This window comes from Zalophus californianus, chromosome 11, assembly GCF_009762305.2.
Source record: "Zalophus californianus isolate mZalCal1 chromosome 11, mZalCal1.pri.v2, whole genome shotgun sequence".
NCBI lineage: Eukaryota > Metazoa > Chordata > Mammalia > Carnivora > Otariidae > Zalophus > Zalophus californianus.
The window spans coordinates 13,753,477-13,776,056 of NC_045605.1; the positions used below are offsets into that span (position 1 = coordinate 13,753,477).

Below are 22,580 nucleotides of genomic sequence, written 5' to 3' on the forward strand. Positions count from 1 at the left end.
CACTACATCAAAAACTAATGATATAATGTATGGTGATTAACACAACAATAAAAAATTTAAAAAAAAAGAATTTATGCTGGCTACCTCTTGTCTTCTTCCTCTATCAGGCTTAAGCTGTAAGCATTCAACTGCTCCTTTAACATCACCTATAGTCTATCCTGACGAGAATAAAATTTATCTTCTTGTCCTCTAGGACCAGTAGTTGCTACTTTTTCCATACAGATGACACAACAAATACTAGTTGAATTAATCCATTAAAGGTAAGGACCATTAAAAGTAACCCCTTTAAGTTAAGGGCCAGTGACCCAGAAGTCATTTTGTTTTGTTTTTAAATCATATCACTTAGTATAAAGAAAAGAACCAGAGGTAACAACACAGAGTTTAAAGTTATTTCAGGAAGTGCTAGCAGCCCAAGACAGACTGGTGAGTCTGCAAAGGAAGAGAGGCTCCAAGGCAGAAGAGACAAAGCGAGGCTTTCGCTGACCATGCTGAATATACCGCGGAACCTTCTCAAGGAAATAACCCACCGGGAGCCTGGATACCAAAGAACCTTCCCTTTAAAGTAAGGCACTAGAATTTCAATGGCAGGATTTACTTTAGATATACTGAACTTCCTAATAATGAAAGTTTGAGATATGCCAAAAATAAATTACTTGCCAGAAAAGCTTGTGAAATCTCCTTACCCAGAGATTTGTGAGAAAAAAATAGAAAATCTCTTTTCTTTAACATCTTAACTGGAGATAGAAAATTCAATTGTAAAATTCTAAGATCTACGAGGGGTATAAAAACAAATTCAGCTCCTTTTTTTTTTTAATCCTGATATCCATTCACTAAATGAGTATTTACAGACATTGTAGTAGGCACTGAGAATATAGCAGCAGACAACAGATTAAAATCCCTGCCCTCATGGAGCTTACATTAAATATCACATTGTGCCTCCTAACAAACATTAAAAGCTAGACTACTTTCTCTCTTTAAGTAAAATTATTTCTAGAAACTTCAAGCATGTCACAAACAGCATCGAGCATTTGGAGTGATCTAGAGGAGAGCTTAATAAATATTTCTGAAACAAGACTAAAAAAAAAAACTGTGTGGCTAAGTACTGGGATGGCAGGGAGACTTTTAACTTCATTATATATAAATCTGCACTTTTTGGAATTTTGTGCCAGATAGCATCCATTCCCGGCTTTTAATAAATAATGTTTCCAAAAGTTTACTGGATGGCTGGATGGAGAGGTGGATGAATGGATGGATGGAATGAATGAATGAACGAATGAATGAAAAATTTCTTTCACAAAAAAACTCGGTCTTAAGAAATGTGATTAGCTAACCTGAATCCTGGCATTCAGTTCTTCGGAAGGGAGCAATGGGAAGTAAAGCGCACTGCTGGTAAGCATGTACATACATACTAGTGCCGAAACTAGGCAGGAATTTGAAAATTCTCAGAACTTCCTAATCAAAACCTAAATATAGTCTAAGACAACTGGCCAAAAGTATACAACTGAGTGAGCACAGCCCACACAGACAAGCTTGAACAGGCCATGGGTGTATTTCTTCTTCCTTTTCAGTTTCTAGGAAATGAGGCTGAGTATTCAACAATCTGATTCCTACCTTTCTGACAAACTAAAACTCTGACATGACATAAGTAGCAGCCAGAGACTTCTTTTCAGTGGATCGCACACCTCCTAAACAAATATATTCCTAAACAGAACTTCACTATGGCTCATCCAACAGGCTTGTAGTAGCTGAAGGAATTTCATTCCAAACAGATCCAAAACAAGCCCTTTCAAGCTAATTCATCCAAGGCTGTTCTCAAAGACATTGCCTAGGCCAGTTATTTAACACTTAGTTATTACATTAGGACAAAAGTCCCTGAGAATGTATATAATTTTCATTCTCTGGATGTTATCAATCATCTATGAGAAAGTATAACTATACTATTATGCCAAAAGGGACCAAGCTACTCACTATTAGAAGGGGGTAGGGACTCACCTGATGAGTGAGTTCATTCACTGGGGGAACAGGCATAGTAGCTCTTAGTAATCTCTACACCCAACATGGGGCTTGAACTCACAACCCCAAGAACAAAAGTTGCATGTGCTACCAACTGAGCCAGCCAGGCACCCTTGGGTATAACTCTTAAACCAGAAAGTAGAACCACGTAAGAGGAGCCCTAGATAACTGGTCCTCTTGGTCCTCACCTGTGTCATCAAGGGTTTATATCTTGGTGACCAGTTCTCTTAATGAGTTACAAGACGGCACCATGCCCTAGAAATTTGTAGTGATCTGGTAAGTAAGGAGTTCATTTCAGAAAGGTCCTTTCAAAGGCAGACCAGACCAGACCAGTCCAACAGAGCAAAATTATAATTACTCATATTCCCTGGGAGTAAGCTAGATATAGTGGTGAAAGAAAGCTATATAAGGCAGACTGTGTTTATGGTCATTGCCTTTTCTATGTTCTTTGCTTTCCTTTTTTTACTTCCTTAGTATTTTGAAAGGCTTTTTTTTTTTTTACAGACTTATTTCTTTTTGAGAGAGCAAGCATGACCCGAAGGGCAGAGGGAAAAGGAGAGAGAATCTCAAGCAGACTCCTCATTGAGTGTGGAGCCAGACAAGGGCTCGATCTCACAACCCTGAGATTACAACCTGAGCCAAAACCAGGAGTCAGATGCTTAACCTACTAAGCCACCCAGGCACCCCATGAAAGGCTTTTTTGATGACTCAGTCAAGTCAAGGGGGCACAAAGGGGTAACAGAATTTAAAGATTTTATTTATTTATTTATTTGAGAGAGAGAGAGAGAGAGAGAGAGAGCATGAGAGGGGGGAGGGTCAGAGGGAGAAGCAGACTCCCCGCTGAGCAGGGAGCCCGCCCGATGCGGGACTCGATCCCGGGACTCCGGGATCATGACCTGAGCCGAAGGCAGTCGCTTAACCAACTGAGCCACCCAGGCGCCCGCGGGTAACAGAATTTAAAGGCAAAGTAATGGACCCATGGAGGACTGCTGGTAAGTGACAGAAGTGACAGAGTGAAATACAGTGCTGACATATTTACTCTCCCTCCTAACTTGGAAATTTTTCATCTCATTATGGCATCTCACTTTTGGAATTTGTTTTACTAGAAATGATAAATCTCTTAGACTTTAATTAGTAGGTACATCTTGTCCCTTTAATAAAAGATCACGACGGCAAGGACAATGTTTTCTATGATTGGAGGAATCAGGGTAGAGTTAACTAGGAATAGGGATGCCTGAATTCTAATTCCAACTCCCCCATTGACTAACTGTAGGATTCTGGGCAAATTGCTGGGGGCAAAGGGGGATGATACCAAAGAGACAAAAAATCTAATGGATAATTAGTCCAAACTACTTTAATTAGTCCCTAAAAGCCTAAGATTCTAAATTCCATTAAATCCATCTTTCTAGACTCTGGAAAAGAAAGAGGTGGAATAGAACACATCTAAGATCTTTTTTGTACCCCCCCAAATCAGCAAATATTGTTGGCCGATCATGTTTAATTTATGTAGAAGATGGATGTCATTCTCTTATAGACGTGAAAGAATGTAAGCTGTTAAAATTGAACACCTCCCCTATCTGAAGAAATGCATTAGAAAAAGCATTTTTACCCTTAACCATAAAATAACCAGCATGATTTTTAAAATCATAAATCAGAGGATACCAGAGCTCTGCTGTGATATCCTCTGATGCCAATCCCACTTCATACTCAATTCCATAAAATGGCCTCTAAGTCCTATATGATCTGGCCCCTAATTTTCTGACCTTACCCCTACCATCCTTCCCCTTGTTCACTAGTTCTAGGCACCATGACCTTAGGTCTAATCTTTGGATAAACCAAGCTCATTTCTATCCCAAAACCACTTCCATATCTTCCCAGCCTGGCTTATTTTCATCATTCAGGTGTCAGCTCAAATATCATTACCTGGTGGGGCGTCACGGTGGCGCAGTTGGTTAAGTATCTGCCTCTAGATTTCAGCTCAGGTCATGATCTCAGGGTTGTGAGACCAAGCCCTGCATCAGCGTGGAGCCTGCTTAAGATTCTCTCTCTCCCTCTCCCTCTGCCCTGCCCCCTCTAAAAAAATAATAAAATAAAATAGCCACCATCTTTTTTTTTTAAAGATTTTATTTATTTATTTAATTGACAGAGAGAGAGAGAGGGAGGGAGGGAGGGAGGGAACACAAGCAGGGAGAGTGGGAGAGGGAGAAGCAGGCTCCCCGCTGAGCAGGGAGCCTGATGCGGGGCTTGATCCCAGGACCCTGGGGTCATGACCTGAGCCGAAGGCAGATGCTTAACGACTGAGCCACCCAGGCGCCCCAAATAGCCACCATCTTATAAAATATCTATATACATATATCTCATCACCTTGGAAAGGCATTCCCTGACAACTGCGAAGCAGCACCCTTCCCCAGACACTCTCTAGCCCATTTATTTTCTTCATGGTATTCATCACTGTATGAAGTTACGTATTTACACGTTTCTTGTCTGTCTCCTTGAATTAGAAAGTAAGCTCCAAGAAGGCAAGAGCTTTTTGTCTGTCTTGTTATTGGTAAATTCAAGAGCCCAGGATAGATCCTGACCCAAAATGTGGATTCAACAAATACATGCTGAATGAATGGATGGATAAGGGAAAGGCTCCATCCCTGTGCAAAGGTATTTTTGATGTCTCTTAGAATTATAGAGGTTCTAGTGAGTAGAGAACATTTCTTTTTCTCTTCAAAGCATCCATTTTGTTCTCTTTTATGCCGTGAACTAGAAAACATTTGCCAGATTGATGCTTGGAAAATGAAAACAGCACTTCTGGCACAGAAATAACTAGTCTGGGCACCTCTGGCTTGAGCCAGATCTATGACTTTCTAGGGAGCTGGCACCAAAGTCAGAATGTTAAAATAAACAGCTTTGATGTTGAAAGTGGAATACTGGTATTTTGACTCTGGAGAAACTAGTCCAAATCAATCTTAGCTCTTCACAAAATCTCAACAAAGTTAGTAACCCCATCACAACTGTATCAAAATGAAGTCAGTCGTCTTTCAATAGCCATTTTTAGATTACCTAAAGATGGAACTATCTTCCTCAAATGTATCTAGTGTAATTTTCCTTTCATTTTCTTTTTGATACAATTCTCTTTGCTATTTACCAATGAATCTTGCTTTCAGCCTTCTCATAAGTATCATCTATTCTCTCCATTAAACTCTTACTTAGAAATGAAAATACTACCCCTTGCCCACTCTGAGTCGTTCCCTTCATGGAAAGGAGTTTGCACTAAACCACACAGCACACACATATGTCATGGATGGTCCACATTTGGAATGGGGTCACGGGGCAAAATGTTTTCTGTATATAATAAGTTAAAAATCCTGACCTTGGCCTTCAAAGTAGCACACTGTGCACCCAAACGCAAATGTATTCTTAAGTTTGTAGGAATATTTCTTCATATTCTCCACCAGATTTAAGTGAATCTCTGGTGGGGGGGGGGACCGCACGCAAATAAACTCTGTTCCATCACCAATGTAACAAAGAGCAGTTAAGTTACAAAAACACACTAAAAATGCAGGGCAGCCCAAAGCAAAAACTGGTGTTAGTCACAGTTTTCATTAGACAAGTCTCACATTTGCTTTAAAAAAAAAACTTTAGGGGCGCCTGGCTGGCTCAGTCAGTAGAGCACGCAACTCTTAATCTCGAGGTCATGAGTTCAAGCTCCATGTTGGGCACAGAGCTTACTTTAAAAAAAAGTTTTAACTAATGGAAAACTATGCTTTAGAATGTCAATTTCATGAAATTAGCCCATAGTCCATGGGAGTTCAACCCAAATACCTCAAAGTGGCATCTGAAATAATAGCCAACTCATATTTTTACACTGAAAGCATATCATGAAGATGACATCTACCCACACAAAACAAATGGCATACGCATTCATGGACTGTTCCAAACGGACGAAAAGCAAAAAGAGGGGAGCCCTGTCCTACACATCTTTCCTTCTACAGCAGCTGCTGCTGACATTTACTATATGCCTACTATGTGCCAGGCACTGTTCCAGTACCTTCCCATACATTATCTTATTTAATCTTCCTAACACCCAAACTTGTGAGGTAAGTACTACTGTCATCATTTTATTTATTTATTTTTTTTATTTACTTATTTGACAGAGAGAGACACAGCGAGAGAGGGAACACAAGCAGGGGGAGTGGCAGAGGGAGAAGCAGGCTTCCCGCAGAGCAGGGAGCCCGATGTGGAGCTCGATCCCAGGACCATGACCTGAGCCCAAGGCAGACGCTTAACGACTGAGCTACCCAGGCGCCCCCTGTCATCTCATTTTAAAGATGACCACATCTGAGCACAGAGAAGGTAAATAATTGACCCAAGATCACCCAGCTTTTAAGCAGAAGAGGATTCAAACCCAGGCAGCCTTACCCAAAGCTCAAGCTCTTACCACAACCCAGTAGCAAGCAAGTGATACATATGCACTGAAATACCACTTTATAAGTATTTGACCAATGGTTTGTATAGTCTACACATTTTAAAAATGCATACAACATATATCTACTTTTTGTTCCCATTCATCCAATCAGTAAAGGTATAATTAGGCACAGGCAACAGACTATAAGCAATCTGAAAGCAGAAAATCTTTTTTTCAATCTCTTTAATACTGTCTACTAGTAGACACTGTCCTACCAAAAGAATGGAGCCGGAGAACCTCAGATTAAGACTTCTCAAAAAAAAAAAAAAAAAAAAAAATGGAAATCAAAGAAGGTAGGACAAAGACAGCCAGGGTGAGCTGCTGACCAAAGTGGGTCACAGATGAACCTCCTCTCCTGGTTCCTGTTCCACAATGATGCTCTAAGCACCGCAGAACTGCCAATATCAAGTCTGAACCCACGAACGCCAGGCTGCAGAAGTCCCCGACAACCTAAGGAACAACAGAAACTCTTTCCTCTTCTCTACTGATTCTCTTCAGCCCAGGATCCTACTCCAGGAGGTTTGAGAGTTAACAGAATTTGGGAAAGAGCCAGCTTCACCACTTCTTTTGGACAGAGGGCAGTAGCTTAGTCAATAAATGAAGTTTACTTTAGCCTCCTAGTCCTTGGAATGGACAGTGTGTGTTAGAAAAGGTAATCGTAAATACTTCCCAGATTTTCAGAAAGCACCAACTACCTACGTTCCTTCGACTAATACAAGTATTTTCTGAATTACCTGAGTCTGATTGTTAGACACGGTTTTAAGAAAAGCCCAGACCATTCAGTGGCTTACAGGGGGAAGAGGAGAAAGAAAACAATCACAGACCTCTGAAAGATGAAACAAAAAATTACAGATTCTGGGAAGAGATGGGAAAAAAAAAAAAAAAACAACTCTCTTTGGTTCCAAGTGACCTGACTGCAGAAGTAAAATAAACGCTGCAGTGCATGGGGAGAAAAATCTATCTCCCTGAGCAACTGAAACAGCAGCTTCTGCATCTACTAGTACCTAGCTAGACACCTTCCTCGCCATTATATAACCACACCATGGCCTTAATAGGCCATCAACTGTATGTCAACAGCTGTTAGGCACATCTAAGCTGTCAGCATTTAAGAATCCCTTCCAAGGTGGATTCAGATAACCAGGGAGCAGGCCAAAATATGCTCATCGTTCACCCAGAGCACATGACAACTCCTTGTGAATTAAGCTTCACTCATGTCGTCAGAGTAATTTAAGCAGCAAAAGATAGGGCGCTTGTAACTGTAACTAGGAAATTGCACACTGCTACAGAAACACAAATGAGTGCTGGTGTGGTCCTTGCACACATGCAACTCATTGTCCAAGCCATTTCGTTCGGTCTCATTCAGGATTTCAAATATTTCCATACATACGAATTACATAACTGCACACCACAAATGATCAAAGATAAAAACCAACATAAACAGTGACACCCATCTATAAACAAGCTAATGTTTAAAATGCTGCAGTCCTAAAGGACACCAAGGCCTCAGAGAAAAACCAAGAAACACACACACACACACATACACACGAAAATTAGAAAGCAAGCAGATCAGCCATAATTAGCCACTGGCTTTGCTGACTGCTGAAGATAAAAATGTCTCTTTTATATATAAAGCCAAGAATCAACTGTTAGCAATTACATTTACAAAAACATACGACCCTGTCTGTCACAGATTTTTTTATCAATATTTTGGTGTATCCAAGGGCTGCAAGACACAAAATTATTTAAATCATAGATACCATAAACCAGGAAACCAATTAAGTTCATGGAGTCCATCCCCCAGAGGTCAGAGCAAAATAATCACAGGAGCTCAATGTGATTACTTAGAAGAGAGGGGGAGGTTAAAAAAAAAAAAAAAAGGAAATGCTGAAACAAGGAACAAAGCTCTCAAACAACTAGGGTTGTTTATAAACATAACTTTGGCTTAGGGAACAGTAAACAGAACTGTAAACACCTGGGGGTGGGGGGACAGGCAGAGAGGCACCAAAGTCTTGGCTCAGTCTAGTCCCCCTTCAGGGTCCAAGGCTGACATCAGAGAACCCTGGACTTTGGTATATCATTCAGCTCAGACCTGCAGACTTGAGGCCCTCTGATAAAAAACTGACAAAAAGGCTGAAGGGGGCCCCCCAGAGGAAGTGAAACTGACCAATCAATTTTCCACAGCCACCTACCCTGCCACCCTGGTAAATAAGGCCCCTTGTAAGCTTTGACAAAAAGGAGGGAAAAGGGAACTTCAGGTTGTGAGTGAGAAGGAGAGAAGGCCCAGATAAGTTACTGGCTTCTGAAAACAAGCAGTTGCCATAAAAGCAAAAACACGGTCGGCGATGATAAGGGCTAGGCTGAGGAGGTGAGGAATTGATGTGGCTTTGGTAGGAAGCGGCAACAGCTATGAGGCTTCTTCATCAGGCTGAAGGAAAACACAAACTGCAGTTTTAGATATAATGAATGACTACACTGAAAGTATTCATTCAAGGGAGCAAAGCAAGAAATCTGGAGTACAAATGGGCTTTGTGGGTCCTCTCAAAACCAAAAGATTCCTCCTGATGACTTTGATTCCAATACTTCCAATGTAGAAGGCTACCCACATTTCCTCAAAAATGAATTTTATATGTAAAACCGTATATGTGTACTTATATGGCTTCCTAATTGACCTTGGCCAATTTCACTACTACAGCCCCACAAATCCCTTGAGAACCAAAGGGCCCAATGAGTGTAAGGCTCCAGTGTCTGGGTTCCTCATCCACCTCCTCGGTCACCCACCAGGCTTTACCCCCACCGCTGAGAGCCCACCCTGCGCTCTATAAAGCCCGTGATTCCAGACCCTCCAACAACTAAAAATAACCAGCAACCCAGCTCTCCCAAATTATTTAACCCCTGACTACCTAGGGCCACCAGGAACATGGGGCGCCCTGGGCCTCTGCTCCCTGAGCCCCCTCCGGCGGAAAAGCAAAGTAATTTTCTTCCTTCTTATTTCCCCATTTTCTTCATCGCCTCCTCCGATAATCTCGTCCGTCCTCGGGCTCCCATTCCTACCACCCATCAGTCTTAGACGATCAAACACTGATTGGCATCTGTCATAAGGTAGCAGGTCCCCCGTATCTCCCCGTACCCTGCACCCACCACACACCCCTAGTACATGCCCCTGTCGTCCTTGTTCCCCTCCTAATGACCCCCCCGCTCCGGCTGACAGTTTACCCTTGTCTTCCCCATCCTGCTGTCCACATTTCCTATCCCCCTGCCCTCATTCCCTTAGAATTCCCTAATTGCTGGTTCCAGAGTCCTCTTAGCTTACAGTCTCCGGCTCCGTGAGAGTTCCAAATCTCTTCTTTCCAATCACCCCTTCCGCTACCCTCCGCAGAGCCCCGGCTGAGCACCCCCTCCCCATCCCTGGCTCCTCGGTCCCCCAGGTCTCTGCGCTCCAGGGCCCCCCACCTTGGCCCCCTCGGCCACGGAGTTTCCCTCTCCCGGCTCCTCGGCGTCCCCTACCTTCGGCTCGCCCCCTACTCACTCCCCTCCGACAGCCCCCCTCCCCGTCCGTGTCCCCGATCCCCAACACTATCCACTATCCCGAGCCCCGCTCGCCGCGCCGACCCCTCAGCCTCCCTGTCGCGGGTCTCTCCTGCCCCCGCCACACTCGGACAGACGGTCCCGGGCTGCGCAGTCCCGCAGCCGCCCGCTCCCGCCGCGCCACTACCTTGGCCTTGGTGACGAGGTGCGTGGCCCGCTTGACCACAGCGAAGTTGCCCTTGCCGATGGTGCGGTCGATCTCGTAGTAGCCGATGCGGGCAGGCACCGGCCCGCGGGAGGCCGGGGCTGGGGGACGCGGCGGGCCAGCCGCCGGGGGCACGGCAGCTGGGGCGGCCGGGGGCCCCGGGGCTGGCGGAGGCAGCAGGCGGCCGGCCGGCCCGGCTCCCCCCGCTCCGGCCCCGGCAGCCCCGCCAGCTCCGCTCGCCGCCGCCGCCGCCATCTTGTTGTGCAGTGAAACCTCCCGGGCCGCGGGGAGCCGGCGGGGGGGAGGGGGCAGGGGGGCGGGAAAAAGAGGGGGGGCCTGGCGGACGTCACCCCGGGAGGCGGGGCGCCCGCGCCGCCGGGGCCCGGCGCCATGGCAACCGCGCGTCACGTGCCGACGCGCGTCACTGCCCGCAGCCATGGCAACCGTGACCTCACTGGCGAGCTCGACCTTCCCGCGTGGGCCCTGCTCCTCTGGCGCTGGCTCCCGGGTGCCCCCCTCTGGGGATGGGACGGTGGGCACTGCAAGCGTGCCCGCCAGTTCCCAGCCGCTTCAGCGCTCCCGAGGCGGGGGTGCCGGACGCCGGGCTCCAGGCCGGGCCCCCAGTCGCCCCCGGGAATGGCTAATATGACCCCTGCTGTGACTTCCGTCCCAGTTCAGCGGTCACCCAGCCACCCTTAAAACAAAATATTTCCTCATCACCAAAAATACCGGCCTTGTCCCACTTTAGCGCTTGAGGCCACAAAGGCAGGAATAGCCACGAGAAACTGTAACCAAGCTGGTAGCGAGGCAGGGGAATTCTTCAGTAAAATTCCTTCTAACACAGCCCTGCTCACCCGGTACAACTAATCTGATTGTCACCGAATACAGGGGGCATAGGGAAACTGGGATTTGCGTGTTCAAGGGTGGAGAAACCAGCGCAAACATGCGTTCCAGGCATTGGGTGGGTGAGGGCCAGAGAGGCTACGTCATTTTCCTCCCACCCCGTCTCCGAACAATTCTATAGCTAGATGACTGTCACAGTGCCTGTGTCCTATTTCTGTCACTTGTAGAACCCTGATGGAGCAGTGGTGCACATGGTCCAGAGAGCCACGTCACGGTTAAGGACAAAACCGTCTGTTAGGCAAACTAAATAAAGGTAAACTAAAATAATATTAGGCAAACTAAAATAATAATTCCCTCCTTACAGGGACTCTCCGAAGACATTAAAGGTGATCAAATTTATAATCCCAACCACAAATCTCATATTATTTTTTCTTCCTTCGTCTGCTATCTGGCATTCCACATCCTCCGGGGCCCCTCACTCACTAGCTCCGGGGTTTCCCTTCTCCTGTGTCCCACTGCTTTTATTAACTAGATTAACTTAACTGCTTTAGGTGGTGATGGGAGAGGGATAGGCAACCGGGCTGTCAGTAGCATGACGGTCTGTGGCAGGCTGGGAGGAGCAGGGAGAGGGAAGACCGTGAACACTTCCAGGGTTAAAATGTATTCCTTCAGCCCAGTGCTGATCTATCCACTTGCATGTCTCTCTATGTGGCAGAACTGTGTTGTCAGGTCATTGCGTGTACAATATCCAAAACTGACACCCAGGGCACCATGAATGTGTGCGGAGAGCGCATATTTACTCACTCCGACCAAAATCTGTTTATGAGCCCTCTGGTTCCCCATCCGACCATGAGTAAAGGCAGGCATAGGATGGGCCAGAGAGGTCACCCCACAGTTGTCTTGCATCAGTTCCCTGGTAGCTGTTCCAAATTGCCAACACCATTAACAGTAATTGGCTCCTTGACTAGCACATAAGGATGAGCATGAAATGGTCCTCAGCTTCCGGCACTGATTAAGCCCTTTCCTTGGTTGTGCTCATTCAATCCCAGATAAATGATGGGGTGTTCCCAGCCTCGCTTACCACTTCATGACCCCACTCAACTGCCTCTGCGTTAACTTCAGAGCTGGGCCCCAGAGTCACTGTTTTTGTTTTTGTTTTTGTTTTTGTTTTTTAGATTTTCTGTATTTGAGCGAGAGAGAGAGAGAGAGAGAGCACACGAGAGGGGGGAGGGTCCAAGGGAGACGCAGACCCCCCGCCGAGCAGGGAGCCCGACGCGGGACTCGATCCCGGGGCTCTGGGATCATGACCCGAGCCGAAGGCAGTCGCTCAACCAACGGAGCCACCCAGGCGCCCCCAGAGTCACAGCTTTACCATCTCCCTGGGGAGGGAGTCTCAACAGAAACCTTAGCTAGCTGGGAAGGCAAGGGGAAAAGAATCTTTTACTCTGGAAGCTGCGGGAGTAGCACCAAATCCATTCTCACCAATGTCTTTACAGCCTCTCCGCTCATAGACGTCATTGGAGAATCAAGTACCCCGACTTCTGGCACTCTCTGGAGAGTGTCAAAAACGAGAAGCCTCTGAGGAGAAACAAGGAAATGGAGCATGGGTCTCACTTCCAAAGAGGAAAGGCAGATCATGCCTGTCTCCTAATAAAGACTGGGCTGTGTATGCTGTGTGTTAGATCATGTGTGCTCCCTGCCTATATGGATTGAGGCCAGTAGATGGTGTGTTCTATGGAGACTCGGACAAAGACTTGCTGGAGAGCTCCCTGAAGAGTGCTCTTTGGTGAGAAGAACATGGAAAATTCGGGAGGACACTGCGCAGTGAAAATCATCAGGGGACAAGGAAAACAGTTTAGATGTATGCATTTAACGAGGATTTCTTGAGAGCTAAGCCTGAGGTAGGTTTAGGGAGGAGCTCACAGTCAAAAATAACAATGTGTCAGACACTACACTAAGGACTTTACATAAATGAACTCAATCCACAACAACTCGATGAAACAGATTGTATTATTTTCCCCATTTTGCAGATAGGGAAAATGAGGCACTGCAGGATTAAGGGAATTGGCCATGGTCACAGAACTAGAATTCAAACCCAGGCGGCATGCCTCTTGAGCCTGAGATCTTCCCAGACTGGATTAGAAACCCCGTCAAGGGAGAAGCTGGTATGAAAAAATGGCTTCTCCAGAAGCCCAGGTTGACTGAGCTCAGTTTATACCCAGGAAAGAAGAGGACTTCAGGAATTCTGGAGAGCACGACAGAGCTGGAACCAAAGCACATCAACAAACAGCAGACTACAAAACAGGACTGAGGCACCTAGGGTGGCTTCACTTGTAAGTCGCGCCACCATGAGACTCACTGTTTAGTGTGTACTTCTCCTGCCTTTAGAAAACAGGTGGGTAGGTGTGTTCCCGCCCAGCGGCAAACTCCAAGGAGTGGCCCCAGGGCTGAGTTCTCAGAGCCGCTGCAGTCCAGTAGAGAGGCAGAGAGCTAGCCACCACCCAGTTCCCAATCAGTTCCACAGCCAAATCACTCTTTTCTAGAAAAGCAAAAGATTAAAAAAAAAAAAAAAAAGGCAAAAGATAGATTCAGAGATGAAAATGAGACATTTTCCTATGTAATGTCATTGTGCTTGTTTCTAGAATTTGAAAAGGGCAAACCAAGGCATTCCTGATGTATACCATAGGCCCTTAGACAGTTCTAGAAATGATACTAAACCTCTGAGGACCTAAGGCCTGCCCGGAAAAGAATATAAGCAGTAGGAGGTAATACATTAACTCTTTTATGATTTTAAAGGCACTCTAGCCTGTCTGCAGGGCAGCTTACCAGCAATCTGAAAGAAAACTGCAGCCTCACAACACAGCTCCATACATTCTCTGAGCCATCAGGGCCTTGAAGAAAGTCCAACCCTCACTTTACGTTGGCCCAACTCATTACTGCTCTGAAAAAAAGCTAACATTATAGGAGCATTCAGTTGATAAGAGGGGCATCATTCAGAAATTTGGTAGGTCAGAAAGCAATGCCATATTTACACGCCATATATTCCCAAACAAGGGAATTATTAGCCGGTTATAAATTCTGCCGTCACGTAGAAATCAGGGCACTGCTTGATCACATTGTCCAAATCCTCAGTGTGCCCCGGTTCTCCGGAGGAGCTGAATGTGCACCTGTTTTTGTGAGGGCTGTGTTCTGCATTACCACCTCAGCTGGGAGGGTGCCGCCTTCCCTCCTCCTATCCCAGATCAACCTAGTCAAGGCCAAATGCTCCCCCGGGTGTCAAGAAACAGCTCTAAGCAGCCATAGTCTCCTGCTATAAGATATCTTGGGGAAGGAGCTTACGAGAAGCTAAATAAGCTTTCAGTCAAGGATTTTCTGTTGGGCTTGCCCACAATTTTTCTTTTTAATGGAACCATTCGAGCTATTACACAAAACCTAAAAAAATTATCCTTATTACCTTCCATATGTTCTAGGATATGGTTGAAGCATTTTTAGATTATTATTAATTACCCTTTAGATCATCCACAAGATTTTTAAGTATGATTTTTTTTAAAGATTTTATTTATTTGAAAGAGAGAGAGAGAACAAGCAGTGGGGAGAGGCAAGGGGGGAGAGAGAGAGAGAGAGAGAGAGAGAAGCAGACTCCCCGCTGAGCAGGAAGCCTGACACGGGGCTCCATCCCAGGACCCAGAGATCATGACCTGAGCCAAAGGGAGATGCTTAACCGACTGAGCCCCTATGATTTTTTTTAAAGGTTTTCTGCACTCTTAGACGTGACTATATCATCTTTTAGGATCAGTGTTTTTCCTCAGGGAGATACGCCTTTGGTTTTATATGGGAAAATACATTAGGTACAGAAAAAAAATTCATTCAAGACAACTTTTTTCACAAAAGGATATGCTCCTTAACGAAACATGCACGTAGTTACTCTGTCGTCCACTCCTTAATATTTATAGCAATAAAATGTCTTTCTTATAATGTGCTTCTTTCTCACAGAGGGACAAAGAGTGGTACTCAACAAATACTAATTAAAATGTTGGCATATTTGGATCCCTTTCTTTCCCTTATATAGAAGTGTACCTAAAATCTCAGGAATTCACAACTTCTCACATGAGATGAGTGGAAATTCATTTCCCTGGCTTTGAAGGTACAGAACCGCCTCTTTCCTGTTTATTCCTTCATCTTCACATCTCTCCTGACTAAAGAGCCATCCTCCCTGCCACACCTGCCTTGGGAATTGCCTCTCAGTTTTAAGTGCTCCCCTTCAAACAGCCTTGCCTGTTTTGAAGACAGCACAGAGACTCTGCCTTCCCAGCGGCTTCCTTGCATTAAGAGGGGGGTTTGCTTAGGTTTTCTACCAGCCTCTACAGCTGTTGGCTAAGCAAAACATATGCAACTGGGATTGACTTCCATAGGTAGCCAATCTACCTTTGCTTCATTTCCACCACAATTTTCCTCGGTTAAACTAGAAAATCCATCTTGCACCTCTAAGGCGGGCTCTGCGGGAGAGGAGTCCTCTCCCTTGCCTGTAGAGACACCTGCTGGTCAAAGTTTAAACTACAGGCAGTTGAAAACCACAAACCCACGTCAGGAGCCAGAAAGCGGGAATCCAAATGGAAACCGGCTCCAGGAAGCTGGATGTCTGTATGGCCGAACAGAAAGCACAGTGGGCTAAAGTTACAACGGTGCCCGGGCGGACTGAGGTAACAGTCCCTGTGGTTTCGGGCCACCCACCGATGTCTCCAGTTAGCCCCAGGGTTCTCACGGCATTTTAAAAAGAATTTGTAGGGCGCCTGGGTGACTCAGTTGGTTAAGCGACTGCCTTCGGCTCAGGTCATGATCCTGGAGTCCTGGGATCGAGTCCCACATCGGGCTCCCTGCTCAGCGGAGAGTCCGCTTCTCCCTCTGACCCTCTTCCCTCTCGTGCTCTCTATCTCTCATTCTCTCTCTCTCAAATAAATAAATAAAATCTTTAAAATAAAAATAAAAATAAAAAGAATTTGTAAGGATGAAATTAATAGCCGCTTACTTTTATTTAAAAAAAATAATTTCCTCTGGCATGTTTAAAGAGCAGCCTGGCATCACAAGTAAAAAGGGTAAGGGTTTTATAGTTAGACCTAGATTTTGTAGTGGGCTTTTCCATTTACAAGGTCACCTTGAGCCTCAGTTTCTTCTGGAAATTCACTCCTACCTCATGGGCTTGTTGGGAGAATTAACTGTTATAAATACGTACAGGGACTTAGATTAAAGTCTGGCACATGGTAGACACTCGAGTATTAATTTCCTTCCTCTAAAAGCAAGTAAACAAGGACAGGCCTCTTTCCAAATCACCTGGAAAAGATGAGGAATGATGGAGAATAGGATTAGGGCTGTGAAAATAAATTAACTTCAGGGGCACCTGGGTGGCTCAGTCAGCAAAGTAGCAGACTCATGACTTTGGCTCAGGTCTTGATCTCAGGGTCATGGGATCGAGCCCCGCGGGCAGTCTGCTTGAGGCTTCTGCCCCTCCCTCTTGCTCAGTCTCTCTCTCAAATAAATAAATACATCTTTTTTAAAAATTAACTTCAGAGTTAAAGGGAGAAAGTGATAGTTTTAAGTGTTTTGGTTTGGTTTACTAAACACACATCATTCAGTCTTTGGAAGCTGAACAGATTTGTGTTCATGATACAACCATAGACGTCCAGTAAAAACCTTCCCAATCTCACAACTTCATAAAGTAGTTATTATCCCCACTTATAGATTGTTGGGTTACTTGAACCATCTGATGACTGACTCACACAGCCAGGAAGCGGTGAATCTGAGAAGCAAATCCAGGCTTTTAATCACCAAAGCTAGTTGTCTTTCTGAACTTTAGGGTACACCAGTGTCTGTGGTCTGTTTTAAAAAAAAAAAAAAATGCCAAGGATATTTTTTTCTTCTCAAATTTATTTAAAGTAGATGTGTAAGGGGCGCCTGCAGGCGCCCCTCATTTTTCAAAATACAATTAAAATGCCCCAATTTCTTTTTTTTCTTAATTAAGATTATTACATTGAGTTCAATGTTAAGGTAAAAATCGGGGCAGAACACGATGAGGTACATATTAGGGTCTGAGCTCTGAGAGTCCAATCCCCAACTCCAAGCTCCAAGTTGAGCCACATTCTGATAAAAGCTGGATTGTGGAAACCAAAGTAGGTATCAAATACTCGACCCTTACATTTCCCACCAACTTTAATAGCAGCTTTGATTTCTCTAGAGATTTTTTTCCAGTGACTTCCAAGCTACAAATATTTATGGATTCATTGTTTGGTAAAGTTCAAACTCTCAGAGCAGAGGACTCAAATGCATTTACAACCTGGCCCCAACCTCTTTGTCAGCATTTCAAATTTCAAGGATTTTCCCACTCCACCCTTCCCTACCCAGGACCACTGCAGGCTCCTTTATGATCAAAACACATTCTGCACTTTCTCCTTACCCTTTGCTCCTGAGTATCCGTGTGTTTGGAAAACCCTTAAAGCTCACCCAACTATTTGAAATTCTACTACTCCCTTAAGGTCCAGCTCAGCTCAGGATCCTCACAATCCTTGTAAAAAATCAGTCATAGTTTTCTTCTGGGTCTCCTGAGCATTTTGTCTATACAGAGCACAGTCTTCCGAGCCAGAGTAACTGGGTTCAAATGCTGACTTCACACACAACTTACTAGCTGTGCGGTCTTAAAAAAAATTAATGAGCGTCTCTGGGCCTCAGTTCTTCAGGTATAAAATAGGGATAATCATAACACCTATTTCATGGGAGTGTCGGGAAGATTGAATAAATGACTACGCATAAAGTACTAACGAAAGTGCCTGGCACATAATTGGGATCCTGTCTGTTCATGTCTTCTGCCCATTTCTTAACTGGATTATTTGTTTTTTGGATGTTGAGTTTGTTAAGTTCTTTATAGATTTTGGATACTAACCCTTTATTGGGTATGTCACTTGCAAATATCTTCTCCCATTCCGTGGCCTGCCTTTTAGTTTTGTTGTTTCCTTTCCTGTGCAGAAGCTTTTCATCTTGATGAAATCCCAATGGTTCATTTTTTGCTTTTGTTTCACTTGCCTCCAGAGACGTGTCTACTAAGAAGTTGCTACGGCTGAGGTCAAAGAGGTTGCTGCCTGTATTCTCCTCTAGGATTTTGATGGTTTCCTGTCTTACATTTAGGTCTTTCATCCATTTTGAATTTTTTTTGTATATGGTGTAAGAAGGTGGTCCAGTTTCATTCTTCTGCATGTTGCTGTCCAGTTTTCCCAGCACCATTTGTTGAAAAGACTGTCTTTTTTCCATCGGATATTCTTTCCTGTTTGGCCAAAGATTAGTTGACCACATAGTTGTGAGTCCATTTCTGAGTTTTCTCAGAATAGAAATCTATCAGGGCGCCTGGGTGGCTCAGTCGTTAAGCGTCTGCCTTCGGCTCAGGTCATGATCCCAGGGTCCTGGGATCGAGCCCCGCATCGGGCTCCCTGCTCTGTGGGAACCCTGCTTCTCCCTCTCCCACTCCCCCTGCTTGTGTTCCCTCTCTCGCTGTCTCTCTCTCTCTCTCTCTCTGTCAAATAAATAAATAAAATCTTAAAAAAAAAGAATAGAAATCTATCTATGATACACTTCATAGATCCATTGATCTATGTGTCTGTTTTGTGCCAGTACCATACTGTCTTGATGACTACAGCACTGTAATACAGCTTAAAATCAGGAATCATGGTACCTCCAGTTTTGTTTTTCTTTTTCAGGATTGCTTTGGCTATTTGGGGTCTTTTATGGTTCCATACAAATTTCAGGATTCTTTGTTCTAGCTCTGAAAAATGCTGGTGGTATTTTCATAGGGATGGCACTAAATGTGTAGATTGCTTTGGGCAGTATAGACATTTTATCGATATTCTTCCAGTCCATGAGCATGGAATGTCTTTCCATTTCTTTAGGTCCTCTTCAGTTTCTTTCATAGGTGCTCCACAGTTTTCAGAGTTTAGATCTTTCACCCCTTTAGTTAGGTTTATTCCTAGGTATCATATTGTTTTTGATGCAATTGCAAATGAGATTGATTCCTTAATTTCTCTTTCTGCTGCTTTGCTATTGGTGTAAAGAAATGCAACAGGGGCACCTGGGTGGCTCAGTCGTTAAGCGTCTGCTTTCCGCTCAGGTCATGGTCCCAGGGTCCTGGGATCGAACCCCGCATCAGGCTCCCTGCTCAGCAGGAAGCCTGCTTCTCCCTCTCCCACTCCCCCTGCTGGTGTTCCCTCTCTCCCTGTCTCTCTCTCTGTCAAGGAAATAAATAAAATCTTTCAAAAAAAAGAAATACAACAGATTTCTGCACATTGATTTTATATCCTGCAACTTTGCTGAATTCATGTATGAGTTCTAGCAATTTTTTGGTGGAGTCTTTTGGGTTTTCTACATAGAATATCATATCATCTGCAAATAGTGAAAGTTTGACTTCTTCCTTGCCAATTTCGATGTTTTTTATTTTTTGTTGTCTGATTGCTGAGGCTAAGACTTCTAGGACTAAGTTAAATAATAATGGTGAGAGTGGACATCCTTGTCTTGTTCCTGACCGTAGGGGAAAGGCTCTCTGTTTTTCCCCACTGAGGACAATATGAGCTGTGGGTCTTTCATATATGGCCTTTATGATGTTGAGGTATATTCCATCTATTCCTACTCTGTTGAGAGTTTTTATCAAGAATGGAAGCTGTATTTTGTCAAATGTTTTTCTGCATCTATTGGAAGAATCATATGGTTCTTAACCTTTCTTTTATTAATGTGGTGTATTAATTGATTTTTGACAAGGATACCAAGACAATTCAATGGGGGAAATAATAGTCTTTTCAACAAATGGTACTGGGACAACTGGATATCCACATGCTCAAGAACAGAGTTGGGCTCCTACCTCACACTATACACAAAAATTAAATCAAAATGGATGATAGACCTAAATGTAAAGGCTAATACTATAAAACTTTTTTTTTATAGTTTTAGAAAATGTAGGAGTGGGACGCCTGAGTGGCTCAGTCAGTTAAGCGTCTGCCTTCCACTCAAGTCACAATCCTGGGGTCCTGGGGTCCTGGGGTCCTGGGGTCCTGGGATTGAGTCCCACAACAGGCTCCTTGCTCAGCGGGGAGGCTGCTTCTCCCTCTGCCTGCCGCTCTCCCTGCTTGTGCTCTCTCTCTCTCTCTGACAAATAGATAAAATCTTTAAAAAAAAAATGTAGGAGCATATCTTCGTGACTTTGGGTTCGGCAATGGGTTCACAGATACACCAAAAGCACAACAGACAAAATTAATAATAGATAAATTGGACCACATCCAAATAAAAACAGAAATAACAAATAATTTTGTGCTGCAAATAGTACCATCAAGAAAGTGAAAAGCCAACTGACTGAATGAGAAAAAATATTTGCAAATCATATATCTGATAAAGACTTGTATCCAGAATATATAAAGAACTCTTACAACTTAGTAATAAATGGACAGTCCAGTTACAAATAGGCAAAGGATTTGAATAGGTATTTCATCAAAGAAGATATACAAATGGCCAATTAACACATGAAAATATACTCAACACCATTAGTCATTAGAGAAATGCAAATCAAAACCACAGTGAGATACTACTTCACACCCACTAGAATGGCTAAAATAAAAAAGATGGACAAAAACAAGAGAATGTGGAGGGGCACCTGGGTGGCTCAGTCAGTTGAGCGTCTGACTCTTGGTTTCAGCTCAGGTGTTCTCAGGGTTGTGAGATCGAGCCCTGTATGGGGCTCTGAGCTCAGTGGGGACTCTGCTTGGGATTCTCTCCCTCTCTCTCTGCCCCTCCCCCTACTCACTAACATGAGCTCTCTCTCTCTCACATAAATAAATAAGTCTTTTGAAAAAAGGATGTTGAGGAATTGGAAACTTCATACATTGCTGGTGGAAATGTAAAATGGTATAATCACTTGGGAAAGATGGTTTAGCAGCTTCTCAAAAAATCAGACATAAAGTTCCTATATAACCCAGCAATTCCACTCCTAGGTATATCTAAGAGAACTAAAAACATGTTCATACAAAAATTTGGACATTAGTGTTCACAGAAACCGTAATAGCCAAAAAGAAAAATAACCTAATTCTGATTCAACTGATAAATGGATAAATAAAATGTGGTATATCCATATAGTGGAATATTATACAGCAATAAAAACAAATGACATACTGATACATGCTACAACATGGATGAGCCTTCAAAACAGTATGCTAAGTGAAAGAAGCCAGACGCAAAAGTCACATATTGTATGATTCCATATATATGAAATGTCCAGAATAGGCAAATCCACAGAAGCAAAAAGGAGACTAGTGGCTGCTTAAGGCTGGCAGGGTTGGGCAATAGGAAAGAATGAGGTGTGATTACTAATGGATAAAGCATTTCCCTTTAGGATGATGAAAATATTCGAAACTTAGATCATAGTGATGATTGCACAAGTTTGGGAATATACTAAAATCATTGCATTGTACACTTTAAATGGGTTAATTTTTATGGTATGTGAATTATATCTCAATAAAGGTGTTAACATTTTTTTAATTAAAGAAAAACTCATCATGAAGAAATTCTCTACCACTGGAGACTCAGCTGAAGGGAGTTCAGTAAAGAGAGGCCAAAAAATATATACTATCAAGTGTTTCACCCAAGCACCAAAGATCTTTGCAAGAAAAGACACTTTCAGGGAAGACAGTGGGAAGGGTTAAAGTCTGCACTACTTTTGACTTGTAGAATCCAGAATCAGAATCAGTTTTCTCTCTATAAAGAATACATATTTCATGGGGCGCCTGGGTGACTCAGTTGGTTAAGCATCTGACTCTTGGTTTCAGCTCAGGTCATGATCTCATGGATGGTGGGATCAAGCCCCACATCTGGCTCCCTGCTCAGAGAGGAGTCTACCTGAAGATTCTCTCCTTCTGCCCCACCGCCCCCCTTGTGCAGGGAGCCTGATGCGGGACTCCATCCCAGGACCCTGGGATCATGACCTGAGCGGAAGGCAAGAGCTTAACTGAATGAACCACCCAGGTGCCCAATAAACAAATCTTAAAAAAAAAAAATACATACTTCAAGAAAGGGAGAATGTATGAGAAACACCTCTGGGAGGGAGTCTTTCACAGAAGGAAGAACTAAAATATTCCCCATTTACATTCATCAATTTTACTGAACAAGAGACAAACCCCACTCTGTAGGCAATGATTTAAATAGACCATACAGCTAATCCCACTGATTCCTGGGAAAACCAGCAACCTTGCCCTGGAGTCTCTGAAGATTCCCTCATGACTATAAAAAGCTCAGATGGTTCTGTGGCCATAGCAATGTCTGCTTATTTCCTGCTGTCTATCCCTTGTTGATAGACCTCAGGGGTTGTCAATTACAGTTTCCTTGTGGAGGCAGTTTCCTGGGCCGAATTATTTTCAGCTATTATGTGTTTCCTTAGTATCCTGTTTGTTGGAGGAGTTAATCAAAAGGACATGATCACCGGTGGACATTCAAGCTGGACCCTGGCAATCAGAGGCTCCTCAT

The 22,580-nt window shown here is 44.0% G+C and overlaps 1 protein-coding gene across 10 annotated transcripts in view; it reads right to left on the bottom strand.

Annotated features, from left to right (window-relative positions):
- Positions 1–10,469, bottom strand: part of SIK3 (SIK family kinase 3) — a 237,990-nt gene extending 227,521 nt beyond the window's left edge. For 8 of the 10 annotated variants that reach the window (XM_027578751.1, XM_027578744.1, XM_027578745.1 and 5 more), the window contains exon 1: positions 10,182–10,469. In XM_027578751.1, coding sequence (XP_027434552.1) covers positions 10,182–10,454 — 273 coding nt within the window. In that variant the 5' untranslated portion in view covers positions 10,455–10,469. The remainder of the gene's footprint in view (positions 1–10,181) is intronic. The other 2 variants (XM_027578750.1, XM_027578747.1) reach the window with 1 other exon arrangement.
- Positions 10,470–22,580: the final 12,111 nt, after the last annotated feature.